This window comes from Gracilinanus agilis, chromosome 2, assembly GCF_016433145.1.
Source record: "Gracilinanus agilis isolate LMUSP501 chromosome 2, AgileGrace, whole genome shotgun sequence".
Lineage (NCBI taxonomy): Eukaryota > Metazoa > Chordata > Mammalia > Didelphimorphia > Didelphidae > Gracilinanus > Gracilinanus agilis.
The window spans coordinates 453,901,870-453,927,344 of record NC_058131.1 but is presented as its reverse complement, the minus strand read 5'-3'; the positions used below and the strand labels follow the sequence as shown (position 1 = coordinate 453,927,344).

The 25,475-nt window shown below is 35.6% G+C and overlaps 1 protein-coding gene across 1 annotated transcript in view; it reads left to right on the top strand.

Annotated features, from left to right (window-relative positions):
* The window catches only part of KLHDC1 (kelch domain containing 1), a 65,607-nt gene that overhangs the window by 21,858 nt on the left and 18,274 nt on the right, over positions 1 to 25,475 (top strand). Inside the window, exons 7-12 of the mRNA XM_044659955.1 lie at positions 7,289 to 7,367; positions 9,801 to 9,884; positions 12,202 to 12,285; positions 12,902 to 12,960; positions 16,644 to 16,756; positions 25,338 to 25,410. Coding sequence (XP_044515890.1) covers positions 7,289 to 7,367; positions 9,801 to 9,884; positions 12,202 to 12,285; positions 12,902 to 12,960; positions 16,644 to 16,756; positions 25,338 to 25,410 — 492 coding nt within the window. The remainder of the gene's footprint in view (positions 1 to 7,288; positions 7,368 to 9,800; positions 9,885 to 12,201; positions 12,286 to 12,901; positions 12,961 to 16,643; positions 16,757 to 25,337; positions 25,411 to 25,475) is intronic.

Sequence of the window (25,475 nt, the reverse complement as noted above, 5' to 3'; positions counted from 1 at the left end):
GAATACCTAAGACCTTCAAGACTAAGCATTGGTTACAAATGGTTAGAGTGTTTTTTTTTTTTTTTAAATTTCTAAGCTTTCTAAAAGGTAAATAAAAGAGTTTTTGTGAATTATCTTGATGTTTTATCTAGCAGTACCTGGATGACCAGCTAATCTTAGTGTTCTAGACTAGGCCTGACTCAGGCTAGGCCAATAGTTCAGGCTCAGGATTGTAATAAAATGAGATCATTTTATAAGAGGAACATTACATAATTATAGTATGGGAAGACTGTTTAGGATGAAAGGGAATTTATTTTATCTTAACTTAATCAAGTACTTAACCCTTTCAACTTAATCAGTCAGGAACTTGTGAATCCTTTTGATAAGAGTTCACACACTCAGAGGATGGAAAGTAGATCCCAGAGACACTGACCCCTGGGCAGTGCTAGGCAATTTGAGGGACTTTGGTTCCTGAGATGTAATAGACCAGCCCACAGTGAAAGGAAGGAGGAATCAGAGAGAGAGGAAGTGATATGGAGAAAACTGCTTATAAAAGTCAGCAGAGAGCATGCTGAGTCATTTCTACTTCTTCTGAGCTGGTAGCTTTTGCTGAGGGACTTCTGCTTCTCATGCACTTCTGACTCTTGCTGAGAATCTTCTGCTTCTGCTGGGCTGGTGGCTCTTGCTGAAGGGGGACCTCTGCGTTGATGTCTCTGTGTTGATGTCTCTGCGTTGGATTCTTCTGCAAGGCACTTCTGCATTGGAGGATTTCTGCGTTGGAGTCTCTGCATTTGAAGATTTCTGCGTTGGAGGACTTCTGCTTTGGGGGCTGAGACTCTCCCACTACTCTGGCTGGAGATTGGAATTTTGTCGGGGTGCAAGCTTACGAGTGGTAGGCTAGACAGTTCCACTATCACCTTCCTACATTTCCCTCTTTACTACCTCTAGACCCTGCTGTAATAAGCTACTAAAGCTGCTAACAGCCTCATGACTTAAGAGTTAATTTTATAAACAGTGACCACAATAATTTTTTTAAATTCTTATATTTGTCAAACCCATTTTTTTTTAAACCCTTACCTTCCATCTTGGAGTCAATACTGTGTATTGGCTCCAAGGCAGAAGAGTGGTAAGGGTAGGCAATGGGGGTCAAGTGACTTGCCCAGGGTCACACAGCTGAGAAGTGGCTGAGGCCAGATTTGAACCTAGGACCTCCCATCTCTAGGCCTGACTCTCATTCCACTGAGCTACCCAGCTGCCCCCTTAAACCCATTTTTAATTATTACATTAGCAAAGATAGAACTTTGGTTCAACTGGTCCCCTTATCTATATGCAAAGATATGCTTAGTTAGGAATATTGATTTGAATGAGAAGCACAAATACTCTTGAAATGAACTTTTTATGTCTTATACATAGTATATATAGTATATACTACTATATATACTATAGTAGTTTAAATTTTACTCCCCTGGAACTATTAAGTTCTGAGAATTGTTACAGGGCTTTAAAATTTTTTAAATTTAAAAAAAATTACAGCCCTTACCTTCTACTTTAGAATCGATATTAAGTGTTGGTTCTAATGTAGAAGAGTGATAAGGGCTGGGTGATTGGGGTTAAGTGACTTGCCCAGAGTCACATAGGTAGGACATGTCTGAGTTCAGATTTGAACCCATGGCCTCCTGTCACCAGACCTGGTTTTCTCTCCATTGAGCCACCCAGCTGCCCTGCAGTGCTTTTTTTAAGGAAAGACTCAACTAGCCTACATGTCAGGAACTTTCAAGCCTTAGTAGCTTCTATTAAATCCTGCCCTTTGGTGACAAGATCCTAAAAGTCTCCTGGGGAGACCCCACCCCCACCCCCAAACGGCCTTAGGACCATTTCTTTTTTTAATTGAAAATTTTTACTTAATTAATTGTTTTAGAATGTTTTTCCATGGTTACATGATTCATGTTTTTTCCCTCCTCTCCTCTTAGGCACTGCACCCTCCCCCCCCCCCCCCAGCCAATGAGTAATTCCACTGGGTTTTACATATGTCATTGATCAAGACCATTTCCATATAATAATATTGACATTAGAGTGATTGCTTAGAGCAGTGGTTCCCAAACTTTTTTGGCCTACTACCCCCTTTCCAGAAAAAATATTACTTAGCGCCTCCTGGAAATTATGAAACTAATTATTGAACTCAGAATAGAATGTAATACAAAAAAAAGTGTGGCTATTACTGCTCTCCTGGCTCGCTGCAGCACCCACTAGGGGGCAGTAGCACCCACTTTGGGAATCACTGGCTTAGAGTCTACCTTCCCATTCATGTCCACATTGACCCATGTGATCAAGCAGTTGTTTTTCTTCTGTGTTTCTGCTCCCACAGTTCTTTATCTGGATGTGAATAGCGTTCTTTCTCATAAGTCCCTCAGAATTGTCTTTAGGACCATTTCTGAACAACCTTGATCTCAGGGGTTTGAAAAGCCTGGTGTAGGATTTTGAAAGTTAACAAAAGCAATGCACCATCTCCAAAAAGGGGTACAGTTCATAGTTCAAAGGATATAAAGCAGTGATGATGAATGGAACAGCTCCAGAAACATCAGAATGACAGGGTGGGTGATGAAACAGTTACCATTCCTTCTCATGGGTCAAGGCCATCTGGAGTAGGTAGCTAAGAGGGCATGCAACCTGTCCCAGAGTCCAGGTCATTACTGAAATAATTTTTTTTTTTTACCACTTACCATTCAGTGTTCTCCAGCCTATTAGCTTTGACTTCCCTATACACCTTATGGAAGAGATACCAACCAAATATTTGCCCCCTTCAGGGCCCTTGTGTGGCAATGTGATTGCTAAGATTAGGTCCCTTCTAGCTCTAAATCTGTTGTGATCCTATCACTGTATCTTCTTTAAAGAATGCAGTGGCAGTTTCACATCTTGGCTGTAATCAGAAAGCAACACACCTTCCAGCAACTCTACCCCTTGGTCTGTCAAGCTTTGCTTGGGAAATATTGTCTATTGACTATAAGCACTATGCTGGCAACAGTGTTGAAAGGTCTTACTGATTTCAGATTATAATAATCAAATGGCTACGATGAGCCTGCCTATAGGCTGTTGCCTTTGCCAGTACCCTTATTACTCTTTATTCCACTGGGCCCCATACCTTGGCCCAATTCACCAGAACCCAGCTACAGCCCACTCTGCTGGGACCCATGAGCATAAGCTCACTGTTTCAGGGCCTGTGCACTGCTACTGCTGTGTACGGGATGTTCAGAGAGGGCTAACATCTCTGGTGTGAGGGCTTGCTGGGCCCTTTTCAGGGCTGCTCAGCCACCTTTGGAGTCTGCCTCTTACCCAGCTCTTATTCTGTGGCTCTAAAAAGCTGTAACATATGCAGCTGGCCACACTCCAGTAAACCATGGTAGCAGGCAGGCTAAAAACCAGGTAGAGGATAATTGATGGGACTCTAACCCTTTGGTGAGTTAGGGCCATGTCAACTCCAGGCATGTGAAGACTTATCCTAGTGGAAAGGGCGAATGAGAACAGGTTGTTCCAACAACCATGAAGGAGGCAGAAGTAGATGCCAAGGAGTGCTTACTTGGTTGTATATTAAAGAAGCCGTGGTCATCTACTGCATCCTAAGCCATCATTAATTGTTTTGACTTTTATCTTGCCACTTTACTTCAATGACTCTGGAAGAGAAAATGAATTGTGCAGTTCTGACTCACTTAAATCCAATTTATGCTTCGATCAAAAGACATCACCAGTGATGTCATTTTGGTCCTCTTCAAGTGTGAAGGACAACAACCAATCAATTCCACCAGTACCTGAACACTCCTGCTGCTTCCCTTCCCATGAGACAGGGCTGCTATTACCCCTCCCCTCAATACAAGAGCCTGCATGGTGCTGCTGTCCCATCTTCTGGGATCTTCATGCTCTTACGTCTAATGTGAGCCTTCATTTTCTTCTCTGATATACTTTTGAGTCCCCCAAACTTTGCCACCTCCTGATAGTTGCCTTCTTACCGTGGAACCCCCCCCCCTTAACATTTAGGGTCTTCTCTCTGTAGAATATTCTTTCACCAGGCAGTCCTACTTTTCCCATTAGTGAGTTCATTCTGGGGGCCTCCAATAATGACTATAACTTCATTTCTAGCCCTCCTGTGCTGTTGACTCTCTGAACTTCCCATCATCCATTCTCTTCCTCCCACCACTTTCAGTTCCCTTTTATGTGTTGTCTTCTTCTATTAGAATGTAAGCTCCTTGAGGGCAGGGACTATCTTTTTTTATTGTATTTCTATCTCCAGTGCTTAACACTGCATCTGGCACATAATAAATTCTTAATAAATGCTTGTTACCTCTCTGCCTACCTGTCTGTGAGCTGCAAGATGCCATTTACCCTCTTCACTGGCTGTACATCTCTGCAAGCTTATGATTAGCTTTCTCAAAGTCTTTGTCTTTTAGTAAGCAAGATCACCTATTGAATTCCTCCTCTTGTCAATAGTCATGTTCAGAAAGAAGTATTATAGTCACTATAGGGGAATTTCTTACTTATTATGCTGCCATTATCAATTGAGGATATGCAGGAGTTCCTAAGCTAGCCATTCCTAAAAAGTCCAACTCTGGATTGATGTTTGTTACTTATGCTCAGTCAAAGAATTGCAAAACAGAAGTGGTAACCAGAGGCCACAGCTGTCTTGACCAAGTAGTACATGTTTGAAGCCACTGTATTTCTTCCAGGGGTGTAATGGAGTGGGGGTGTGTGTGCAATAATACCTCTTTTTTACCCTTCCTGAGAAGTTCTAGAGAGAGGGCATTATGTATCACGTGTTCAGGAGAAAGGAAGGAAGAAAACAAACATTTCTCTTGGGTAGAGATGGCAGTCACTCCTTTTAAGGGATACCAAGGAAGTACATGAATGACTTGAACCAGTGGTTCCCAAACTTTTTTGGCCTACCACCCCCTTTCCAGAAAAAATATTACTTAGCTCCCTGGAAATTAATTTTTAAAAAATTTTAATAGCAATAGGAAAGATAAATGCAAGTGTGGCCATCACCTCTTCCCTAGATCGCTGCAGCACCCACCAGGGGGCGGTGGCACCCACTTTGAGAATCACTGACTTGAACTAAAACTAAGCCAATTAAGCCTTTTTTTTTTTTTCTTAAACCCTTAACTTCTGTGTATTGGCTCCTTGGTGGAAGAGTGGTAAGGGTGGGCAATGGGGGTCAAGTGACTTGCCCAGGGTCACACGGCTGGGAAGTGTCTGAGGTCAGATTTGAACCTAGGACCTCCTGTTTCCAGGCCTGACTTTCAATCCACTGAGCTACCCAGCTGCCCCCAATTAAGCCTTTTTTTTTTTTAAAAGCTTTAAGACTGAAGGACAAGGGCTAGGCAAAAGAGGTCAACATGTCCAGGGTCACATAGCTAGGAAGTGCCTGAGGACAGATTTGACCTAGGTCCCCACCTCAGGCTTGGCATTCTATCCACTGAGCCACCTCACTTCCCCAGGTCTATTAAATCTTTTTTTTCCCTTTTAAACCATTACTTTCCCATCTTTGAATCAATACTTTATGTTGGTTCCAAGACAAAAGAGAGGTAAGGGCTGGAGAATGGTGATTAAGTGACTTGTCTGAGGTCACAAAGCTAAGGTCTGAGGTCATATTTGAACCCAGGACCTCCTCTCTAGACCTCACTCCAAATCCACAGAACCATTTAGTTACCCCCAACCAATTAAGTCTTGAGGATGGTTTCGGTGCTTTTTTTTATTTCATTGCCTTTTTATGGAAATACTAGTCTGTACTGCAGATGACTTTCCAGTCTTAGATATTGTTCCTGCCATACTTGACAATTATAGAAAGGAAAAGCCTATGTTGTTTTTTTTTTTTAGTGGACTCTAATTACATGACACCTAGCTTTAAGTTGTATTATGTCATATAAAAATAACCTTGTATTGGTTGTAATAGTAAAGTGGAGCTGTTAAGTTCTGTTTTGCGTGGAAGTTTTTTACACACTAAAAGCCTTATTAAAAAACCAAGGTTTCCTCTTAGATGTCACAAAAATGTTCTGACTTCATATTTCTAAGACTTAAACTGGCCTTATGTAGTATATATCTTTCTAATAGAGTTTCAGTCAATCATTGACTCTGTGCTAGGTGCTGGAGATAAAAATGCAAAAATAAATGGTTCCTTCCCTCAAGGAGTTCATGTTCTTTTAGGAGAGATGATGTTCACAGATTAAGAATATACAAATATACAGAGTATTAGGTACTTTGTATATGAGCCATTTGTTACTGGAGTGTTCAGTTCATGCCTCATATAGGAGGTGACACAAGTTAAGCTTTGACAGAAACAGTGCAGTGAAGTATATGCTGAATTTGTAGTCAGAGTACGTGGGTTAAAATCCTATCTATACCAATTAATGTTGGTATGACATTGGGTGAGTTGCTTAATTTCTCTGGCCCTCAGTTTCTTCATCTATAAAATGAGGAGAATTAGACTGCAAGGCCTGTAAGGTCCCTTCCAGCTCCAAATCTATGATGCTATAAGTCCACAAAATTAGAAATTCTAAAAGATGGAAGGAGATGAGAAAGGAATGCATTTCAAACATGGGGGTATAAAGGAACAGCAAGAAGGCCAATTTAATTGAACTGGAGATTGTTTGAAGGGGAATAATGTATAATCTTGTAAAAGGACCTTAGAGTCAGGTTACAAAGGGTTTTAAATTCCAAAGAGGGAAACTTGTATTTGTTCCTAATGAATTAGGGAGCCACTGGAGCTTCTTGAGCAAAAGTATGATATGTTCAGACTTGTGCTTTAGAAATATTTTGGCAGCTTTGTGGAAGGTGGATTAGAAATAAAAAAGACTAAAAATATGCAGACCAATTAGAATACTATTGAAGTAGTCCTGGTGAGACATAAGGGTCTGAACTATGGTATGAATGGAAAGAAGGGGAGAGATATCAGAGATTTAGAGGTAGAATTGACACAACTTTGTGACTGTCAGAGTGAGGGAGAGTGAACAATTGAGGATAATTGAAACTGTGAACTTGGATGCCTGGGAAGATGGTAATATCCTCCACAGAAAAGAAATAAGGAAGAGGGTAGACTTAGGGGGAGAGATGATGGTTTCAAATTTGCATCTATTTGAATTTCTTTGGGATATCCAATTGTTATTATCAGACATATGGGGACAGAGGCCTGGAATTCAGGAGAAAAAAGAGTGTTAATATTTAACAGACTATTATTTCCCATTGTCTTAATTTGTCAAAATCTCTATTTTTGAGGAGTTTAGTTAACTTTCTCCCACCCACTGTTCTATTGTATTTTTCTTTTTAGGTTAATATATTTTGGTGGTTATGGATGTAGGAAACACAGTGAACTCCAAGACTGTTTTGATGTTCATGATGCATCTTGGGTAAGAAACTTTACTCTATTTTTGAACTGTTTTAAGAGGAAACTTATTGTATTTAGAAATAATGGGCCTTCTTTTCATTCTTAGGAACTAATGGCATATGTTGTAGACCTGGGATGTAAATTTAAATCTGATGACGGTTGATTTACCTATTGGCAAAGGACTTTTATTTTTCTTGCTTTCAAAAAACATTCTAAAGACATTGCTGCAAAGGAGAGAGATGGTAGCAGTACTATAACTAAAAGAGTCTGTTTATAAATAACCATTGAACAGGTGTAAGCCTTTTTAGACATTAGATTGACTCATTACTTGCTAATTGCTCCTTCCTAGTGTCTGAGGGAATTGGTGATGTTCACCAAGACTAATCATCTCTTGGAGCAAGGGAATCAGCCTTAAATTCATCATTACTTATAAGCTAAATCTTGGGGCTTACTGATTTAAAAAATTCATATAAAGTTTTTAATTTAAAGGATTTTAATTCCATATTGCCCAACTCTAAATATATTTTTTCGTTCTTCAGTCAAATCACTAGGGTTTTTTTTTCCTTACTAGTGAATATCTCCCCAGATTTCTAAAATAAGTTTCCTTAGATGCTTTTGCTTGGTTTTCAGAGTAAAGAGTAGACTTTTCTGTCCATTAATCCAAGGGCCTGTGCATTACAGAGGGCTTTGTATATATTAGTCAATAGTGGTATAGTAGCTAAAAATACTAATGTAATATTAAGCTGCATTAAGAGAGGTGTAGTGTCCAGGACCAGGGTGATGATGTTGCTGTAATGATCAGATTATATCTGGAGTATTGTGTTCTGTTCTGGTACCATATTTTATTTTATTAAAGTTTTATTGATGCTTTTTGTTTTTGCATCACAGTAATTTTCTGATATACTGCCCCTAGCCATAATCCTCCTCTATAACAGAAATAGTAAAACAAAATTAATCCATGTCTATAGTATAAGAAACATTTCATACTTTCAGTCTCCTCCTATCCCACCCTCACCCTATCTCTTCTGAGGTTAGGAAATATGTTTCATAATTTATTATTTGAGACCAAGGTTGTTCATTACATTTCATCAGAATTAACTTTCTTTTAGTGTTATTTTAATTTACATTATTGTAGTCATTGTGTATGCTGTTCTGGTTATTCTTTCTTTACTTTGCTTTTTTTCAGTTTGTTCAGATCTTTACATGTTTCTCTAAATTCTTCATATTCACCATTTCTTATGACACAACAATATTTCATTAAATTTTTATACAACAATTTGTTCAGACATTTTCTAGTTGATGGGTTCCCACTTTATTTCCAGTTTTTTTGCTTCCAAAAAGAATGGGGCTATAAATATTTAGTATATGGTCATAGAGTATGAACAGTTTAGTGACTTTTCTCGCATAATTCCAAATTGTTTTCCAGGACAGTTGGACCAATTCACAGCTCCACCAACAGTGTATTAGTGAGCTTGAGGCATCCAGGCTGTGGGAAGACATTTTAGGAAGGACATTGATAAGCTGGAGAGCGTCCAGAGGAGGGAGACCAGGATGGTGAAGGGCCTCAAGATCATGCCATATGAGGATCAGTTGAAGGAACTGGGGATGTTTAGCCTGAATAAGAGAAGACTTAGGGGGCACATGATAGCAGGCAGCATGGTGTAGTGAAAAGAATTCTGATTTGGAAGTCAAAGCACCTGGGCTTAAGTCCTAGTTGGGGTGCATACTACCTGTGTGGCCTTGGGCAAAAAGACTTAATTTCTCTGAGCCTGAGTTCCTCATCTATAAAATAAGGAAGTTGGACCATATGTTCTCTAAGGTCACTTTTAGCTCTAAATCCAATAATCCTATAAATATCTGGAGTACTGTCATGTGGAAAGAAGATAAGACTTGTTCTGCTTGTTTACTAGGAACAATAGGTGGAAGTTGAAAAAGAGGCAAATTTAGTCATGATGTAAAAAAAAAAAACTTCCTAAAATTCAGAGCTATTCAAAAGTAGAATGGATGACTTTGGGAGGTAGTGGGCTTTCCTTCACTATAGGGTCTTTAAGCAAGGGTTGGATGATCATTTGGGTATATTTTAAGGGTACTTTTGAGTAGATATAGGTCATATTAGATGGCCTCTGAGGCCCCTTCCTATTGAGATTTTATGGTCCTGCTTTTATTCAGGCCAAATTCATCAGATGAATTTAGATTCTCTACATCCCTTTCTTAGGGGTGGCTTGATTCAAAGAGTTGGCATAGTAGCCTCTTCCAAACTGAAAAAGGCAATTGAATGAGTATGATACTAATAAGTCCATTTTTAAATAGTGTCTATTCTAAGTTTTAAAATTTTATATAGTCATTGGTTTTATGACCATGATGATGATTTAATTATTTGTACTTTGTCTTTTATATACTCATAAATTTAAGGGTAATATGAGAAGGAAAATATTTACATTTTTGTTTGTTTTAGGAAGGGCAGATATTCTGGGGTTGGCATAATGATGTCCATGTTTTTGATACAAACACACAGACTTGGTTTCAACCAGAAATAAAAGTGAGTAAAATCAACTTTAATTTTACAATCATTAGCTTTATTAATGTTCCTTATTTTTATATTCATTGGTAACAATCAAATCTCTTATCTAATGAAATTTAGATCTTAGCAATTGAGTTGTCATTAGTACAAAGTAGTTCTCTAGAGTCCTTTTGTCAGTAGTGTGGAAAAGTAACACATTCTTTCACAAATAAGTTTAGTTTTTTAGCTTTTTTTTTTAATAAAAGATTGTTTAAAGAGGTTTTATCATCTTTTCTTGCCCTTTGCTTATAGTGATACCTCAATTTAACAGAATTCTAGAAACAATGTTCCTTTAAGTAATAAAGCCCATTAAAAAACAAAACAAATTTAAATCATGCAAAGCAGATCTGCAAACATCCATAGTATAAAAATGGCCAAAGTACTTTTTTTTTGTTTTTTTTTTAAACCCTTAACTTCTGTGTATTAGCTCATAGGTGGAAGAGTGGTAAGGGTGGGCAATGGGGGTTAAGTGACTTGCCCAGGGTCACACAGCTGGGAAGTGTCTGAGGCTGGATTTGAACCTAGGACCTCCCGTCTCTAGGCCTGGCTCTCAATCCACTGAGCTACCCAGCTGCCCTGGCCAAAGTACTTTTGAACATAACTTCCATTTGTCCCGCCCATTTGAAGGTAAACAGTGTTCAAACTTCGCCTTTTCCCACATTGGTGTTTTAGGTGAGAATCTTGAGTATCCTCTTTCTCTCTTGACTTCCCTATTATCAAAAGGAAAAAAATTTGTCATTAGTCTTTATATTTTTAATTAATTTCTATTTAATATTAAAATTAATAGAATAATGCCACTTTTAATGAAAAAGATATCTTCCAGTCACTAGAACACATCTTTTTCTTTTTCTTTTTTTAGATTTAAATATTTTATTTTTTTAGAAAAATTGTCCATGGTTACATGATTCATGTTTTTACTTTCCCCTTCACCCTTCCTTCACCCCCCCTCCCCCAATAGCTGATGCACATTTCCACTGGTTTTAACATGTGTCATCAATCAAGACTTATTTACATATTATTGATAGTTGCATTGGTGTGGTTGTTTCGAGTCTACATCCTCAATCATGTCTGCCTCAACCCATGTGTTCAAGCACTTGTTTTTCTTCTGTGTTTCCACTCCTGTAGTTCTTCCTCTGAATGTGGGTAGCGTTCTTTTCCATAAATCCCTCAGAATTGTCCTGGGTCATTGCATTGTTGCTAGTACAGAAGTCCATTACATTTGATTTTACCACAGTTTATCTGTCTCTGGAACACATCTTTTTCATTAATAGGGATATTATCCTATTAACGCCATTATTTTAAACTAAATTCATAAGTCTTACAGCAAGCAGCATCTGAATTAGTAATTTCTTAACTTATAGCTACTTGAACAGAAGAATGAAAAATCCTGAAATTTACATAAATATATAGGTTTGAAAAACTTAGAGTTGTAATAATAAATGTAGAAACATAATTCATCCCTCCCTGGGGTAGTCTGTACCTCAACCAGAGATCTAGTTGTTAAAATAGCCAAGTCACAGCATAAGTAGAAAACATATATGTTTGTGTGTCTAATGTTAAGCAAAATTATAAAGAAGGAAAAACTTATCACATTATTGTATGTCATTCACAAGGATTAAGATATTAGCCTTTTTCTTTTTTTAACACCCTTACCTTCTGTCTCAGTATGAACTAAGTATTGCTTCCAAGGCAAAAGATCAGTAAGGGCTAGGCAAAGAGGGTTAAGTGACTTGCTCATGATCACACACAGTGTGTGAGGCCAAATTTGAACTCAGGACCTCCTGTTTCTGAGTCTGGCTCTCTATTCACTGAGCCACCTACCTGGCCCAATATCCTTTCCTGGTAGTATTTGTACTTTTAACCTGACAAATCATCTTTGACTAAGCCAGAGAATTTTGAGGCAGTCTTCTTATCCTAAGGATAACTGTTTATCATTGCTAATTTGGCTCTGAAAGCCCTCATCATCTTTAATGAAACTAGTTAGACATTATTTTGCCATTCAGCAGTCAAAATGACTGATAAGAACAAATAAATCCTTATTTTGTGAGGAGAAAATGACAGAGACCACAGAGATAGTAATTCTTAAATGATAGCCTTTATGTATAATTAGTACTTTTAAGAATGTATTTTTAAACTACTCATTCTGAATGATTTTTATCATTCTTTTTTATGATATAGTTTCTACCTATGTAAAGTAATCATGTAATCATGAATATGTTTTATATCGCTCATTTCAAAGTTTTGTGTTCAAGGCTAAAATTTCAAATATTTCAAATTTCCGTTAAATTCTTTACAGAATGGAATTCCACCACAGCCTCGAGCAGCTCACACATGTGCAGTTCTTGGAAATAAGGGCTATATTTTTGGAGGACGAGTATTGGTTAGTGTATTTTCAATGAAAAAAGGTTTTTGTTTATGAGGTTCTTCCTAGTTTATACTATTCTATAGTCAAATAATGGTGAAAATTATATATTAAAAAATCCTAGGTATAGAGAGGACCTTTAGCTAGTTTATTTCTCTCTTTCCACATAATTTAGATAATGCAGACCCAGACATATGTATACATTCTAGGGAGGAAAATTTTATTTTTGTTTTTAAAACCCTTGTCAGAAAATTCTCTCTCAGGTGTTTAAGCTTAATCTTTAATATTTTTAAGTTTATTTCTTTTTCTGTTTTAAAGTTACCTGTACATCTTATATTTAATATTGCTAATGTTAGCTCTATTTCCAGTTTTCTATGTTCCATTGTTGTAGGATTTAACTCTATCCTATTTTTAATCATATGGTGCTTTCACAGAATCTAAAAAGAAACCACAGATTTTAAACAATAGCACATATATAAATATATATCTTTATAAATACATTTATAGACACATATATATATCAAATGGTTTGTGAAGTACTTTTTTAATAGGAATTCTTTATAAGGATTTGTAATAGATATTTAGAAAATACATTATATAGTTTACCATCTAATTTAACTCTATTTTATTTTAGCAAACTAGGATGAATGATTTGCACTGTCTGAACTTAGATACTTGGACTTGGTCTGGAAGGTGAGTTTGAAATAGAAATATGACAGTTTGAAATTTTAATTTTTATCACTGAGGATAAACAGCAGGAAGGATTTTATTGGTAGGGAAAGGGGACTGACTGATTAGAGGTTATTGCCCAACTTAAACTCATAACAAAATGAAATTAAATAGAAAAACATTTATTAAGCTCTTATTTTATGCTAAGCACCTTGTCAAGCACTGTGGGATATAAACAGAAAATTGAGATGATTCCCTTTTCTCAAGTAACTCATATTTTAATTGGGTGAAAAAACATATAAAAGAAAGTTCAGTTGAATGGAAGATAGTAATTTCGGGTAGTACTTAGTTTCAGCCAGACAGAGTAATAAGACAGAAGTCAAAACGCCGAGGTTCTTAGAGAATAATAGTAGGAAAAAGCTGCAGCCTAGGGGTTAGAAAGTCCAAGAGTCAGAATAGAGTGGGTCTCTATACCCTCTAGAAAAGGCGGGAGTTGGGTAGTCAATATCCAGCTCCAAGTAGATATCTAGCATGTGGTGGGAACTGGACAGTGGGGATTATTTTGGAGAAGGGGCTGTGGCTCCAAGACATGGGGATTAATAATTACCAATTGGAAAAGATTGGGAAAACACAGTGTTTGGAAGGTTAGATTTTATGCATGGCCAGTAATGTTAAAAAAATGCTGAGATGTATTTAGCTGTCTATATTAATTAAATAAGAAGCATATAATTTAAAATACATATAAATAATCCCTCAAATCACTTATATTTGATTTGGCTTTAGTTCTGTTGATATACATATACATATATGTATATATGTTTAAATATATACACATATATATGTATGCATGGTTTGGGATAGGTTTTTGGTCCATAATTTTAATTATACAGGAAATTTAGTGAAAATAATCACTCTATCAGTGTGGTTTTGCACCTTTAGCACTTCTTGGCTATCTGTTCATATCCAGATTCCTAACCAAGTTATATAGGCCAAAATGATTGTTAGAGTAAACTACAAAATGGGAAATATGCTGGTGTATTTGAGTATGTTGAGATGTGTATTTGTTTTGATGTCTGCATCAGTATGATCTTTGGATTATGTGTTCTTTTGTATTCTCTGTTGCCATTCTTTAATATAAATGGATGTATTTGAGCATTGCTTTCATATTAACCTTTTATTATTATTGTTTTCTTTAATATTTATATGTATAACATGTTAGGTTTATAATGCATTTATTTTGCTTATTATTCTAGTTTTCTATTGAATTAGGCCTGTGTTTCTGAATTGTTTAAATTACTTCAGTACTACAGATCTATTATTTCTTCAGTATATCTTTTACTGACTCAGATAGCAAGTGATACTTCTTTACTTGAGTAGATGGTTTTATAACTCATTCTGGCCAAACAGATTCTCTATCTGTTGGCCAACTCCCTGAACTTAATTTGGGAAGTCTTCCAATAACATTTTGTATTGCCAGGCTCTTTCCTGAAAGCTTTCTAGTTTGAAGAAATCTGCCATAATTTCTACTAAACTGTCATAGCCTTCACAATCTTGACCCAGTAGTTAACCAATTAATATTTAATAGTACAGTAAGCATATTTAACTAATTTAATTAATGTTTTATACAAACCCAAACATTTCAAGCACCATAATAAGTAAATTTGGCAATATAAGTATGGTATTCTAAACAAGGCACATTTCTTTCTTTTTTTCTTTTAAATTTTATCTTCTGTCTTAGAACCATACTGTGTACTGGATCTAAAGCAGAAAAAGGGTAAGAGGTAGGCACTTGGGGTTGAGTGACTTGCTCAGGATCACACAGCTAGGAAGCATCTGAGGCCACATTTGAACCCAGGTCTTTGGACCTGGCTCTCAATCCACTGAGCCACCTAGCTGCCCTCAAGGCACATTTCAAGAACTATGATAAGTCAATATTGGTTTTAAAATAATAAACATATAAGATGAATCAAATACAATTCTTTCTCAGGCCCTAACATTTGTACTGACTACATTCTTTGACTCTTTGATGAATCTTCATCCTTCTAATTCTGCATCAATTCTACATCATTCTTTATTCTGAATCTCTTGCCTCTTATTCTTTTACTAATCATGCCTTACCAGACCCAAGTCTTGGATCACTCCTTCACTTGCTGTTGAATTGTACTGGAGGAAACCATGAAACTATACTGATTGGATCTACAACAGATTGATGTTTTCTAATTTCAACTGGGCCTTCACTGAAATCTTATTCTACTCCTCCCTGATTGACTTTATCTTATTCTCTACAGAACTATCCTAAACTTTTTCATCTCTCTTCAAGTCTCCCCAGAGCAGTTTTGCCTTTCTTCACCAAAAAAAAAATTTTTTTTGAAGGGTTTCCTTTCTTCTCTTCTTCTCCTATCCTTCTCTTCTCTCATTACTCAGATATCTTCCTTCACTCTCTACTTCACTCTGGTTTTAGATGAACAGATAGCCTTTCTCTTTGCCAGGATAAGTCCCTCTGCATGTCCTTGAGCCCATCTTCCACCTGATAGCCCTCACTATCATTTTTATTCTTTTTTCTAAACTTTACTCTCCCCCTATATACTGGCTGGAGGCAGCTAGATGGCACAGTAGACACAACACCAGGGGCTGATGTCAGGAAGACTCATCTTCCTGAGTTCAAATATGGCCTCAGATACTAGCTGTGTGATGGTGGGCAAGTCATTAGCCCTGTTTGACTCAATTTCTTCATTTGCAAAATGAGTGGAGAAGGAAATGGCAAACCACTCTACTGTTATTGCCAATAAAACCTCAGGTGGGTCAAAAAGAATCAGACATGACTAAAATACAGCAATCTACTGCCTCCTTTCCTTTGCCTACAATACTTAATTTCCTAAAAACCCTCATTTGATCCTATCATTTTCACTAGCAGTCATCCTGTATTTCTTTTCTACTTCATAAGAATGCTATGATAAATATCCCTGTTCTTTCCTTTTAGAATCTTCTAAACCCATATATTGATCAGCCTTGACAATTTGTCCCCTTATTCCTCTTTTTTTCCCTTAAAAAAAAAAACAGTATTTGTTACATTGGATAGTTGTCTGGAATGGGGAAGGGGAAGGAATACTGGGAGTAATTGTGGTTATGTAAAAAAAAAACAAAAAACTAAAGACACCAATAAAACTTTATTTAAAAAAAATACAGGATTAGGTAGGTGGTTCAGTGGATAGAGAGCCAGGCCTAGAGACAAGAGGTCCTGGATTCAAATCTGGCCTCAGACACGTCTTAGTTGTATGATCCTGGGCAAATCACTTATCCCGCTTTTCCTAGCCCTTGCTGCTCTTCTTCCTTGGAGCCAATACTCAGTATTGATTCTAAGATGGAAGGTAAGAGTTTTAAAAATATATACAGTATAAGTAATATTCAGAAAATATACTAGACTAATAGACTATTTTAGAACAATAAATATTTATAGAAATATAATTATACTAAAACAAGGCAGAAATGGTATATAAGGGGACCATTAAAATGAGTTTGGAATGTTTTATGTTTGACTACTATTTCTGTGACTCATATCAAGGCAATATAGAGTGTTTTGTAGATTCACATCTGGTTAAGATTTTTCAAAGAAATAGTAACTTAAAAATTATGAAGTTAACTCAAACCCTTTCTTTTAACTAACATGATAAAAGCAGTGTAATTAATTTTTTTCTCTTTCAATGTAGAATTCATACTAATGGAGAGAAACCAAAACATCGATCTTGGCATACTTTGACACCAATTGCTGATGATCAGCTGTTTTTGTTTGGTGGATTAAGTGCAGAGAATATTCCTTTAAGTAAGTAAAAATGCTATTACTTCTGTAATAGAAAACAAATAGGGAAACAGTTTAATTGTAATTTGAGAGGATAGGCAAGGGGGGGAGGTGAAACTATGTCCAACTGCCCAGGACTGGAGTCAAAAAGGCAAGTTCCTTAGCCAACCTGGCTTCTGCCAGCTTGACAGCTTGGCTAAGGACTTGAGGAAGAGGGCTTGGGTTTGGGTTCTCACAACTGATCCAGAGATGTCTTCAGGATACCAGGAACCAACTCCTCCACAGCCGATGATCCAAAAGTAACCAGGTAGGGAAAGATGTCTGCAAACTGTCCACGAGAACACAGGCCTCTTCCCTTCTCAGAGTTGACTTGCAGGATATCTTCAGCCTTTACAACCTTCACCAATCTCCAAGATCCCAGGTCAAATAGGGACTGCTGAGTGTATTTCTGCTCCAAACCCCTCTCAAACAGCAATTTCTATTGCTTAGCCTCCTCTCTCTACTCCCTGCATTCCATTCAGAATGTCCATGACTTCCAGCAAAGGCTTTCCCTAATATGCTTGCAAAAATCTGCTTTTATACTTTTAAAGCCTACACCTATTACAGTTCCCAACTGCTACTCTTACTACTTCTCTGGCTTTTCGTTTTCATTAGTTTTTATATTTTGTAATTATTCTATATGATCTCTTTCCAAAATTTTTTCAGCTTTTCAATTATTTTTTTCTCCACATGTGTGCTGGTCATTAAGGATTAGATATAGAATACATTTTGTAATACACAGATTGTTATTTGTAGAACAGGAACTTGACTTCAGGCTATTTTGTCCCTGCTTTCAAAATGGAAATTGACACACCTGATTGAGTGTAATGGAGAATGGAGTGGAGGATTAGAAATACAATATGCTTCCCAGAAAACACAATGAAGGAAATCTTAAAGAGCCAGTTGTCTCTTTTTGCTTCAAAAATATTTAAAAATTTTTCATTTTCATTATGAACTTAGTAATCAATAAATATGACCATTTTAGTGTACAAATAAGAAAAAAGAAGATTGTATTTGGAAACAGGAATTTATGTTCAATTTGTTTTTTTAAATGTATATTAAGTTTAATTTCACAGTAATAAAATTATCTTGTTCATATCCACTTTTGAATTTCTTTTCTTAAATGTAATTTTAATTTAAATTTTTGTTATTTTGAACTTGACAAGTACTAATAAACATAACCCATTTCTTTATAGAAAGAACAAAAGATTTCATATGGAATCTTGAAACTTTATTATTTCCACTTTTTTCCTTTCTAAAAGTAAATAAGTTCAGCATCTTCATTTTAAAGCAGCAATGCTTATTGTGCCTCCCTCTTCTGTTCTCTTCTGTGTATTGTTTTAAATGTTTTATTGATGGGCTTTTCTTCTAGTTTCCTTTAATCCATCCCTTTTGTCATTTCTCAAATTGTAATAATATATCTCATTACAGTAATGTACCATAATTTGTTCAGCCTTCTCCCAGCTGATGCTTATAGTTTCTAGTTGATTGCTGGTAGAAAAAATAATGCTATCAATATTTTATTTTGACATAAGTCCCTCCCCACCTTTTAAAAGTCTGTTTGTTACTGTCTTTGTGTCTTTGGACAAATCTTCTTGGAACTCAGTTTCCTCATCAATAAAATAAAAGGGTGGACTAATTTATTAGAAGGGTAAGAATTTATTGATAAAGTAGGTCAGATGGCTTTTTCAGTGAGACCAAAAGACCAGCTCCTTTTTACAAAGAACATATCAAGTTAGGTGAGGAAAATAATATAGTTGGTTGGCAGCATCTTAGGGGTAAGGACAACATGACTGGTTTACATTAAGAAAAGCAGGGAGGCAGCTGGGTAGCTCAGTGGATTGATAGGTAAGCCTAGAGACAGGAGGTCCTAGGTTCAAATCTGGCCTCAGACACTTCCTAGCTGTGTGACCCTGGACAAGTCACTTAACACCCATTGCCTAGCCCCTACTATTCTTCTGCCTTGGAACCAAGACATAGTGTTAATTCTAAGATGGAAGATAAGGGTTTAAAAAGAAAAACAGGATAACTTGGGGCTATCAACTTGATTAGTTTATGGGACCCATGTGAGGCTACTGATAGTAGACCAGGGATAGCAGACTTCCTGGTAAGACTCTCCTTAATTGGGCAAGGATAGGCAAGGTTGGACAGTATATCTTATAGAAATGGGACCTTTTGCAGAAATATTTGCTGAAAAGACTTTTTTCCCCCCAGTAACTTTTTTTCCTTCTGATTCTGATTACATTGATTGTTTACATGAGTTTTTCAATTTTATGTTAAAGTACTGTTCATTTTCTATGATTGCTTCTATCTGTCATTAAGAATTCTTCCCCTAATTATAGTTACAAAAGGTATCTTCTTTACTTCTCAAATTATTTTGATAATATTGTGATCTTTTATGTTTATGCCATGCTATCCATTTTGAGCTATTTGTGGTATGTAATTTAATTTAGCTAAACCTAATTTCCACCAAACTGAGTTCCAGTTTTCTTAGTAGTGTAAAAGAGGGAGTGCTTACACCAGTAGTTGCTTTTGAATTGATTTCCATGGGAGTCTATATAGTTGTTTCTGGGTCTTGTTTAAATATGTTTACATTAGTCAACTTTTTTGTTGATCATTTCAAGGTAGTTTTGATGATTATTACTTTGTATTATATCTTGAGCTCTGAAGGCCTCCTTCTTTCCTACTTTCTTTTTCATAATTTCCTTTGAAATTCTTGACTCATTTTTTTCTAGATAAATTTTAATTTTTTTCCATGTTTTCAAAGTAATAATCTTTTGGTAATTAATTAATTTAGCATATAGTACTATTTAAATTAATTCAGGTACTATCATTTTATAGCTTGAAATATTTATTGTAAATTTTTGTAGTCCAAAAATGAACAATTAATATTTCTCCAACTATTTAAGTGTTGACAAAAAAATTTGTACTCGCATATTATTGGAAAGACTTCAAGCATTTCTCTAGTATAGATAACATTAGCCTCTTGATTTAGATAGATACCATTTATTATATTAAAGAAAGTTCCATTTATTCTTGTGGTTTTTAAAATTTTTTTTTACATAAATATTTTGTCAAAAACTTGCCCTGCATCTATAAGGATCAGAAATTTGCTACTATCGGGACAACACTGTATTCCTGTTATCATCCAGTCTCATTATAGTGAATAGTCTTTCAAATGTTATCATCATCTTTTTACAAGTATTTTTTCATCATTATCCATTAGAGATATTGTTGTACTGTATATTTTCTTTATTATCCCTGGTTTAGTATCGAGACCATATTTTTCTAGAAATAGGTTGGTAGGATGTTTTCTCTGTCTTTGAATATAATTTATGTAATATTGGAGTTAATTGTTCTTTGAATGATAGAATTTACTTGGTAAATCTCCCTGGGCTTGCTATTTTTTAGTAGGAATTTTTAGTATTTTTAGTAGAGTTGCTTTCTTGGTTTGTTTACTTTCTTCTTCTAAGATCAATTTTTAAAAGTTCTCTTATTTCTTGGTCTGTTACTCTGAATATTTAAAATTTCAAAGTATCCATTTCATTTACATTTTATTTTTAATTGCAATGTAACTAAGCTAAATTTTTTTCTAAATTTCTCTTGTTTCTTCAGAACTTTATTTTTTTATTCTTTATTTTGGTCATTTTGGTTTTTCTGTTTTTTTCTTATCAAATTAGCCAACAATTTATCTATTTTATTTGTTTAGTTTCATTTTTTAAAAATGGTTTCTAGGGGGCAGCTGGGTAGCTCAGTGGAGTGAGAGTCAGGCCTAGAGACAGGAGGTCCTAGGTTCAAAGCCAGCCTCAGCCACTTCCCAGCTGTGTGACCCTGGGCAAGTCACTTGACCCCCATTGCCCACCCTTACCAATCTTCCACCTATGAGACAATACACCGAATTACAAGGGTTAAAAAAAAAAAAAAAAAAAAAGAAAAAGAAAAGAAAAATGGTTTCTAGTGTTTATCAACTCAGTGTTTTTTCCTTGATTTTCTTTAACTCTTCTAGAATTTCATAATTTCTATTTTTGTATTTATTTAAGGTTTTTCAGTTCAGAATTTTCTAGTTTTGTTTAGTCATATGCCTCATTGCTCTCTTTTATCTTTCTTGTTGACAAAAGTGTTAGGAAATATAAATTTTTTCCCTAAGAACTACCATGGCTTCATTCTAAAAATTTTAGTATGGTATCTCGTTGGTATAATTTTGGCTGTGACATTCCTGAGCATTTTCAATTTGAGGTTTCTTTCAGAAGGTGATTGTGATTGATGAATATTTTCTGTTTTCATTTTGCCCTGTGAATCCAATAGTTCTAGGCAGCTTCTTTTGTGATTTTTTTTTAAATATAGTATTGAGATTTTGTTTATTTGGTTGTGGTTTTTTTAAATTTTGTAAAGCTATTTTTTTTATCAGTTACATGTAATGATAAATTTCCATAAGTTTTCTGAAGTTATATGATGCAAATTGTTTCCCTCTCTCCCATCCCTTCCCCTTCCCAGAGTCAGCAAGCAATTTGATTTAGGTTATATATGTATTATCATGCGAAACATTTTCCATATTGTTCATTTTTAAGAGAATAATCATATTAAACCTTTTAGTTCAATAAAATAAAAAATAAAAATGAAATAAAAACCTAAATAAACTACAGTGAAAAATTGTATGCTTTGATTTGCTTTCCCACTCTAGCAGTTCTTTCTCTGGAGATGGATAACATTCTTTCTCATAAGTCCCTTTCTCATATGTCCTGGATCATTGTATTGTTGAGTATAGCTAAGTCTTTCATAGTTGATCATTCTACAATATTGCTGTTACTGTGAACAATGTTCTCCTGGTTCTTCTTATTTCACTCTGCATCATTTCATGTAGGTCTTTCGAGCTCTTTCGAAATCATCCTGTTCATTTCATATAGCACAATAGTATTCAATCACCAATATGCCATAATTTGTCCAGCCATTCCCAATTTGATGGACATCCCTTCAGTTTCCAATTCTTTGCCATTTGGTCATGGTTTTAAAACATTTTTTAAATGATCTCTAATTGTTCTTTGGAGTTTTTTGGATTTTAAGCTAAGGTTGTGCTCGCTTTAGACACCATCTTTTTTTTGGATGCATAGTGGTAAACAACTAAACATATTACCAAGAAGAATTATATAAGGAAAGAGTGTGTCATCAAGGCAGAATAAGTCAGGAATGTATAAAAAATGAGAAATAAATGTTCCTCTTCATTTCCTGGTTTCCCTGGCTTCCTTTTGGTCCCAGTTAAAATCTCACTCCCTATAGGAAACCTTTCCCAAACTCTTTTAATTCTAGTGCCTTCCCTCTCTTGATTATTTTCTTTTTATCTGCATATAACTTTTTTTTTTTAAGTAACAAACCATTTTTTTCTTTTAAATATTGTATCATTCTAGTTATTTTTTTTAAACCCTTGTACTTCAGTGTATTGTCTCATAGGTGGAAGATTGGCAAGGGTGGGCAATGGGGGTCAAGTGACCTGCCCAGGGTCACACAGCTGGGAAGTGGCTGAGGCCGGGTCTGAACCCAGGACCTCCTGTCTCTAGGCCTGACTCTCACTCCACTGAGCTACCCAGCTACCCATGCATATAACTTTTAAAAATATATTTATTAATATTTATTTTTTAGAAAAGTTAACATGGTTACATAATTCATGCTCTTACTTTCCCCTTCACCCCCCCCCATGCATATAACTTTTAAAAAACATTTCACATAGGTGACTCAGTGGATTAAGAACCAGACCCAGAGACGGGAGGTCAAATCTGGCCTCAGACACTTTCCAGCTGTGTGATCCTGGGCAAGTCACTTGACCCCCATTGCCCAGCCTTTACCTTTCTTCTATCTTAGACCATTACCCAGTATTGATTCTAAAATGGAAAATAAGGGTCTAATAAATACATAAATAAATGAATGAATGAATAAAGGGGATGGGAAAGGCTGTTTATAAAAGGTGGAATTTTAGATGAAACTTGAAGGAAGTCATCTCTATCAGGAGATGAAAAATTCCAGTTATAGGGGACAGCCAATGAAAATGTCCCATTGAATTACAAGAATATATAAGAATAATAACAGACGTCAGTGTCACTGGATCATAGAATTTATGAAGAGAGTAAGATGTAACAAGACTAAAAAGGAGATAGAAAGAAGCCAAGCTATGAAGAGCTTTTTTTTTTTAAACCCTTAACTTCTGTGTATTGGCTCCTAGATGGAAGAGTGGTAAGGGTGGGCAATGGGGGTCAAGTGACTTGCCCAGGGTCACACAGCTGGGAAGTGTCTGAGGCTGGATTTGAACCTAGGACCTCCTGTCTCTAGGCCTGACTCTCAATCCACTGAGCTACCCAGCTGCCCCTATGAAGAGCTTTTAAAGACAAATACAGGGTTTTATATTTGATCTTGGAGATGATAAAGCTACACTGGAATAGGAAGTGGTAAACTTTACCCAAGAAACAAAATCTCTGAAAAAGTAGAATAGACAAAACAAAAATTAATGACTCCATGAGAAGCAAGAAATGTTCAAACAAAACCAAGACTGAAAAATAGAAGAAAATATAGAATATTTGATTTCCAAAATAACAACTTGGGAAAGAAGTCAAGGAGACAATTTAAGAGTCATTAGATTCCCTAAAAATCATAATTAAAGAAAGTTTAACCACTATATGTTAAGAAATAATAAAATCTATAGAGATCTTTTGGAACTAGTTGGCAAAGTGAAGATGGAATCCCACTGATCACTTCCTGAAAAAAAAACCAAAGGAAAAGTCCTAGCAATTTCATAGCTTAATCTACAGTTTCCACATGAAAAGTATTGCATTCAGACAGAAGCAGTTCAAGAAACAAAGAATCACAGATGGACTCATACATTTGAGAATTGGAAGGGGATAGATAGAAGATATATAGTGCTAACATCTTAGTGAAGGCAAACAATCAAGTGATCCTTCAGAACCTTAATGTCTTAAAAATATATTGAGAGCTAAATAAGAAAAACAAAGGATCCATGGGTAGGTTGATTCTGTTGTGAGAGTTTTAAGAGGGAAAAGAGATGGAAGAGTAAAAAGAATACAGTGGTATAGAAAAGAGAATGAGGTTTAACTTACTTTTTCTCATATTTGAGATGCATGATTAGAAAATTATACAAACATGGAAGAAAATGTAGGGGAGTGGGCATCAGATGACTTGGACAAAGGAGGGGCAAACTCTGTTTTTCTGAGTTTGTTATAGAAATATATCAAACTCAGTGGTGAAAATATAGGGCAAAGGTTAAGAAGAAAAACACACAGGAGAGAGTTGCAAGCAAAATAAAGTTCATGATCTTAAAGGAAAGATTAAGTTTGGAGGAAAGAAAAACACCTAGAATTCCATGATAGTATCTAACAATTAGATAATGACTGAAGAAATAATAAAATATACATATAATAGAATATTATTCACTAAAAATGATGAGACTACTATAGAGAATCGTAGTTAATATGAATTATAGAGTGAGATGAGCAGAACCAGAACAACATTGACACTGTGAAGAAAAACTTTTGAAAGGGTTAAGATATCTGATTAATGTAGTGTCCAACCATATCTTCAAAGAACCTATGATGAATCAAGTTAGCCTTCTCTTGCCAGAAGACTCATTATGCAGACAGAGATATTACTTTTTGGACATGGCCACTGTGTGAATTCCTTTTCTCTTGCTGTGTTACAGGGTTTTCTTTTTTTTCCTCCATTTTTTAACTGGGGAGACATTTTGGGGAGAATAAAAGGTGGGAATAGCAATTGTGATATTAAGAAAAAATAAGATTGTTGAAGACATTTTTTAAAATACAAAAGAAAGCATAAAAAGGGCAGTTGGATGGCTTAATAGCTAGAGAGCCAGGCCTAGAGATAGGAAATTCAGGGTTTAAATGTGGCTTCATACACTCCTTAATTGTGTGTCCCTGGGCAAGTCACTTAATTCCAATTGCCTAGCCCTTATTGCTCCTCTTTATATACTAATCAGTACTAATATGTAGTATTGATTTTAAGTCAGAGGGTAAAGGTTAAAAAAAAAGCAGAAAAGTTTGGAGGGAAGCTCAGAAAAACAGGATAATTTTGAAAGTCATGTGTAAATGTATCTCATACTTAAAAAAAAGTGGTATGAAATGGTAATTTATAGTTTCGTTTAGAATTTCCTTATTTTCTGCTTGAATATAGAAATGTCATTTTTTTATGTTTAAATTTAGATTAGGAAATATTAAATTCAAAAAATGAAAGCTAATATACAAAATTAGGGCATAAAATATTCATTAGTGATGAACTTTCTAGTCTTTAGGAATATTACATTGTATAATAGTGATTTACTAACATGTCAGCAATTGTGAAAATGTAGAAAATAACAAATAATTAAATTACAGCATTTCAGCAAAGATTGTAACATCACCTGTTGTTCTAAATCTGTCTTTCTGTTCTTGATCACCTGCACTTAACATAAGCTATGTTCTTATATGCATATCCTAGCAAGTCACAAATTTAGAGAAAGCAAAAGCTGTGTAAAAAACTTAGATGTTATTTCTAATATGTTTTGTTATTACAGGTGATGGGTGGATTCACAATGTTATAACAAACGGTTGGAGACAGCTTACACATTTACCTAAGACGAGACCCAGGTAGGTGTAAAAAGTTAGCACACAATGGAATAATTAAATATTTTAAAAAGTTTTGAAGCATACTC